The 6,000-nt window shown below is 45.6% G+C and overlaps 1 protein-coding gene across 5 annotated transcripts in view; it reads left to right on the top strand.

Annotated features, from left to right (window-relative positions):
- Positions 1-5,503: 5,503 nt before the first annotated feature.
- Positions 5,504-6,000, top strand: part of heph (polypyrimidine tract-binding protein 1 heph) — a 163,239-nt gene continuing 162,742 nt past the window's right edge. For 3 of the 5 annotated variants that reach the window (XM_065453823.1, XM_065453827.1, XM_065453824.1), the window contains exon 1: positions 5,505-5,916. In XM_065453823.1, the coding sequence (XP_065309895.1) occupies positions 5,891-5,916 (26 nt within the window). In that variant the 5' untranslated portion in view covers positions 5,505-5,890. Of the gene's footprint in view, positions 5,917-6,000 lie in introns of all 5 variants that reach the window. The other 2 variants (XM_065453829.1, XM_065453821.1) reach the window with 1 other exon arrangement.

Here is a 6,000-nt window from a genome sequence, read left to right as displayed (position 1 = left end):
TAGGAAGCGTATCTTTGAGGCAAATTTTACAAATATGTGTGCACTATACTCCCCCTACCACGTTGTGCCTGCACGATTTTTACGCATTTCAGTGTTCACAGGTTGGCAAAAGCTCTTTAAGCATTGTGTTAAATGAAAGAAGTAATAACCTTCTCGCCACAAACACATGCACCTGGTTAGTTAAAAACGGGGCTACTATACATACAAACCTTTTCTGGCTACCGATATTTTTTTATCACACAACACCAACAACTTTTTACATTCATTCGTTGTTAAAGGTACAGTTCATGCTGCCCCACGTGTCTGTTGCGACATGATCCTAAATTTAAAGGCTGAGTAGTGAAGCCACAAGGACATTTTAGTTCATCTCAACCTCCATACTCCAAAAAACTTTTGCATTTGCCTCTGCGGTTGCCTTAAATGGTGGTGCATTCCAAAGGCGGCATGCCCTCCTGCAAAGAAGGTTATGAGAAGACCGTTAATCAAGAATGAGAGCCCGCTTTTTTTATTCCCCCACTGTAAACACCTTTACTACAGTTTCGCCTGGTGATGCCATTGTGACAGTGCAATGAAGTGCATTGGCATTGTGCACTTTGGTTCAAAGATCGCTTGTCTAGGATCTTTGTACGAGGGCCGTTTTTTTTTCAACCTCCGATAGGCTATAAATAAAAGACAACTTCATCTAAATCAATAAATTTATTACCAAAAGATTAGTACAGTTGCGGTTACTTTTCGACATAATCACCGAAGAATTGAGGCATTTGTCATAGCTGTGGGCAAGCTTTGCAATACCCTCTTCAAAAAAAGTTGCCGCCAATGAATTCAAGTAGTCCTTGACGTTGGTTTGAAGGTCGCCATTGGTTTGAAAGTGCTTCCCACCAAGCCACGTCTTCAGTCCAGGAAAAAGATGAAAGTCACAGGGTGATAAGTCTGGACTGTATGGCGGATGATCGAAAATGTCCCATCCAAATTGTTCGAGAAGCCGTTGAGTTGCTCCAGCAGTGTGTGGACGGGCATTGTCATGGATCAGAACAACTCCAGCGGTCAGCTTTCCTCTTCGTTTGTTCTGAATGGCTCTACGCAAACGTCGTAAAGTTTCACAATAAACAGCTGCAGTGATTGTGGTTCCGGGCTCCATAAACTCCACAAGCAACACACCTTGTTGATCCCAAAACACAGTAGCCATGGTCTTTCTGTTGTTGAAGGTTTTTTTGAATTTCTTTGGTTTGTTTGGTGAATTTGAATGCATCCATTGTTGTGATTGTCGTTTTGTTTCCGGTGTGTCATGTTGAATCCAGGCTTCATGCCCAGTCACGATTGATTTCAAAAGGTTGTCTCCTTCATCCTGATAACGCTCAAGGAACTCCAAAGCTGACACCATTCGTCGAGTTTTGTGGCCGTCCGTCAACATTTTTGGGACCCAACGTGCACAAAGTTTTTTGTAGCGTAACCGTTCACTAACAATAGAGTACAAAACAGACCTTGAAACTTCTGGAAATTCCGTAGATAAAGCAGTAATGGTGAATCTGCGGTTTTCTTTAACCATTCTGTCAACTCGTTGAACCAGGTCATCTGAGACGACAGATTTGCGTCATTGGCCCCCTTCATCATGCACATCATTACATCCATCTTTAAAATTTCGACACCATTCACGCACAACACCATCACTCATGGAGTTTTCCCCATACACTCGACTCATTCTCCGATGGATTTCTGCAGCACCATGGCCTTCAGCCTGTAGAAAACGAATAACACTTCGCAATTCACACTTGGCGGGAGCAACAATAATGGCAGCCATGTTTACGTGGCTGTAGCACAATGCCGACTGACGCCTGAATGTCAACAATGGCGGAGTGTGTAGTGCGAGAGCTGCGCAGTTGCCTACAGCGCACGTCCGCTTTCTGCTGCCGGCGTAGCGCCTGCACGGAGCGATCGGAGGTTGAAAAAAAAACGGCCCTCGTATTAAATCTCATTCATTGTCATTTTTTTTTTGTGTGTGGTTTGCACCAGCGCAGAAACTAATGAAAGCGTGTTTAAGGCAGTAGAAATTGATTGCTGTGGAAAGTTTGGCAAGATCTTGTGTGCCACAACTAATTTCCTTGTGTAGCTTGTACTGTAGTTTAGTCAGAATCGACATCTCAGTTTTAACTTGGGAGGGGGTAGATACTTGGTATTGCAGTGATGGCTGCCGTACATGCAAGGCAATTACACCAGCTTCGCTGTTTTCCTGGCCTTATCAAGAAGTACTATTTTTTAACGAAGCACATCTCTCCACTTGCCATTTCTCCGCCTAGCATCCCTAAATTTGCCTATTGACAACGTGATATCTTGTATTATAAAGTATGTTGCCTTCTTTAGGCATGTACTGCATTGGTAGCTGTTTATAATCTTAAATTCTGATGTGGTTCACTATTTGACAGGTACTTCTAGTCAATCAGGAGTGTGTTCTTGCTCAATTCTGAAGCATTAAAGAAACAGTTGTGTTCACTCAATCCTGCCTCTTGTGTTCATATTGTTCATGTGCTCATGCTGCTGTCTACGTTTGAAAGGTAGTCCAACTTTGGTGGCCATGTCAAGTGGCCATCTTTAGCTGGATGTTTATGCCACATTAGTGTTACATGTTAAGCAAAAACACTATGCCTTATCACGAGCATAAGCAGCCTCTAACATAGAAAAAAATGAAGCTTGATTATTGTAGCCAGGGCCCACACATTTTAAACCTCTTCTGGGTGGCTGTTATGATTTCGCAGTGTGCTCTTTATGAGCTGTTTAATTAAAAAGAGACACCTGAGCGAAAGAAAGTTGAGTAGTGTCTTTTCGTAATTTAAAGCTAGCTTTCCCATAATGCACTTTTCCAAGCTAATAGTGATGTAGTAATTTCTTAGTGTGCTATAGCAGTCTGTTTTACTTTTGTCAGGGAAAATGTAGACGCAGCTCTCGTGCTAAAACCATATGTCAGATACAAGCCCCAGCAGGTGCAGCTAGCACTTCGGCTTCAGTTGAACTATGGCCGGTGCTGGCACGAGCTGGGCAAATGTGCTACGCTCACTTCTGACAATGACATGTCAGCGTCTCTCTCTTGAGAAATAATGGCCAGAACATGGAGTTTTGTGCAAGAATGTGTTCTCCAAGTCACCTGCACTGCTGCATTCATTGAGGTATGCAAGTGCAGCCATCATTTATTCTATACAAACTGCTCTACAAGATGTAATATCATGCCAGACAACTTGCCTTCGAAGTGGAATACAAGCAGTGAGAAAACGTTTCGACATGAAGGCATTCTTTCACACCATACGCTTGTTTTTCATAGCAGCTGTAACAACCATAACAATCGAGGGTAGCAAATAATGGGAAACTAATCTTAAAGTGTTCCTACCTCATGTACACATGTTCAAATTCAGGCACAAGGAGACTAGGATAACTGGAATGTTGCATTACGCAACTTCTTTAGTGCAGCTGGAACATTCTGAAGTGACCAGTTGAAGATTCTGCTAGTCTACTGAATTTTCGCTTATCCGGCAGCAGTTCTTGACATACGTGATACTGGCATTGGCAGGTGATATTGATATTGGTGTTGACTGCAGTATGTAAGAATTATTTTCAGTTACCACGGCATGACGCTGTGCCTTATTTCTCGCCACTAACAGCCCCTCATTGCAATGGTTAATAATTATTGAAAAGGATTAAAGGAAAGTAATGTTTGCATGATACAAAATGGAGAAATTATTTTGTGCCAGTTGCCACACAGCATGTTGAGAAATAATGGGACTGGCTTCTTTAGCGTCTCAACATGTTCACAAATGTTTTATTTTTTCCTCCCCAATAAAAGCCTCGCAATGTGAAGTCGCAGTTGAGAACCTAATGTTTTGCTGTTGTCATGCCAAAGCAGCTGCCAGTTTCATAGGAGGTCTTCAGTGGTTTTACAGTGGACAGATGCCTTGGCTGCTGTTTTGTTCACTTTCCTTGCCTCAACACCTGTCACGCCTTGCCTCTCGCAGGCTGGAAGATTCACCTCCTCGCCTTCTTCATTCAACGGTAAAAGGAGTTCAGTGCGGCCCTTGCTGTGCAGTGCCATATTACATGAGATATTAGTAATTAACACTGCAGCGAAAAAAGTTTAGCGATACTTGCACCTGTTTTGTGTCTAGATGCCTTGCTGCCAGTGGCGTAGCAACAGGGGTGGCTGGGGGGCCGTGGGCCCCGGGTGCACGGGGACAGTAGGGGGGGGGGGATGTCATATACGCCTGAAGACACCCGAAAATTGTCGATATCCTCGCCTACACCCGTGGGGGTGGGGGGTGACAGAAGAGCTATCGGCCCCGGGTGCCAGACGACCTAGCTACGCCACTGCTTGCTGCTGAAAGTTGTCTTTCTCCCAACATTGTTTCCTATTCAGGCTGCTTTTGTATTAGTTCACTTTTGACGCCTGTACATGCTACTGGAATAAATGAATAGACCGATTGATAGAAAATGACGCAAGTTTGTAGGGATTCACAGTATGAAAATATAGATGTACAAAATGCGCACACAGGAGGAACGATAAGGACTTTTGTGTTTGTGAAAAGCATTTGTGTTGTGCTTTCCGTTCTATATCAAATCCGTGTGCTGTGTGCCTGTACTTTCAAGCCATGAAAAGACCAAAGTGCACTGTTTTGCTTAACCTTTACTTCGGAATGAACGCAAAATCACATTGGCTCTAGGATTGCTGCCTGGTAAACTTTCGATAGGCTGAAATGTTTTTTGCAGAGGTTGATTCAAACTTCTAGATGACAAGCTCATCATTGCGTTTTATTTGTTTCTGAGTGTATGGTAAAAGTACTGGGCTGTGAAGACCTTTTTTTTCGGGATGCAATAAATTATTACATGAGCTTGGCCAATATTTAAAATCTGCCAAGGGCTAGCAAGTTTTGGCAATCGTGTATTTTGTAGCGACGTACCTTCTATTGCAACGCGTTTCATATAGCTTTTCATACACTGAGTAACTCTAGCGTAAATAGACAAATTCTACGCCATTGTCTTGTCTTCATTTCGTGCAATAACAGTGTCATTTTCTTTTGCGCGAAGGTAATTTATTTGTGGCGACCGGAATAGACAGAGTAGATGTGCCCACTTCGCAGATTTCTAGCAAATTATTTTTTCGAGACAAGGCAGAAACTTTGCTATCAGATAGCTTGACCAGAGTTGCAAGTGAACATTCCGAGAGTTGGAAGCGAAGGGGAGACCGCGCCGGGCCGGCTACCGTACGTCGCGGAGAGACCAGTTCCCGCGCTTCGTTTTCTTCCGGGAGCACGTAACGGACTGTGCGGAAACGGTCAAAACCGTACGCGGACGCACTACGCCCTGAGAATCCTCGCTCCACCGGCTACCGCGCGCGGCGACGTGAGGTTGATCACCTGCCGCTGCGAGCCGCGCACGGCTAGCGGAGGCGCGACCTGAACGCGAGGGGTCGCCACCGTTTGTTTAGTCACGCATCGCACGCCCGCTGGCCGCCGCCGCCTCCTCTCTTGTTTTCACGGCGGGCCGAGAGACAGCGAGACAGCCACCGCGCGCGCTCACTGCGACGTGCCCGATTCGTGGAGTGACAACGCCTGCTTAGCGCTTCAAGTCGGTGTCCGCGCGCGCTGCAAACCCCGTAACGACGTTTCCGAGGCCCACACCTCTCGTCGAGCGAGGCCGTCAAAGCGGACAGCGAGCGGCCGCATCGCGCCTAGCGACTCCGATTGTACTACTCCTTCGTTCTGTGGTGTCCGCCATATTGTGTGACGGGTTGACCGACGACGGCGGAAAAAAGAGAAGGCATTCTGCTGCGCCCTCCTCTCCCGCGCGCTCCGCAGCAACCACTTGCTGCATGCCATCCGAGTGCGACAGAAGACGTCGGCTGAAGTTTTAAATGAATTGTGTCGCTATTATGAACGGGTGAGTACTGGTCCAGTTTTTCACTGCATGGTCAATTTTGGCGCCGCAGCTGGTGTCTCCATTCGCCGCGTAGGTGACGGATCC

The sequence above is a fragment of the Dermacentor albipictus genome, chromosome 9 (assembly GCF_038994185.2).
Source record: "Dermacentor albipictus isolate Rhodes 1998 colony chromosome 9, USDA_Dalb.pri_finalv2, whole genome shotgun sequence".
In the NCBI taxonomy this organism is placed as follows: domain Eukaryota; kingdom Metazoa; phylum Arthropoda; class Arachnida; order Ixodida; family Ixodidae; genus Dermacentor; species Dermacentor albipictus.
The sequence above is the reverse complement of the archived record's forward strand: the minus strand, read 5'-3'. Positions and strand labels throughout refer to the sequence as shown.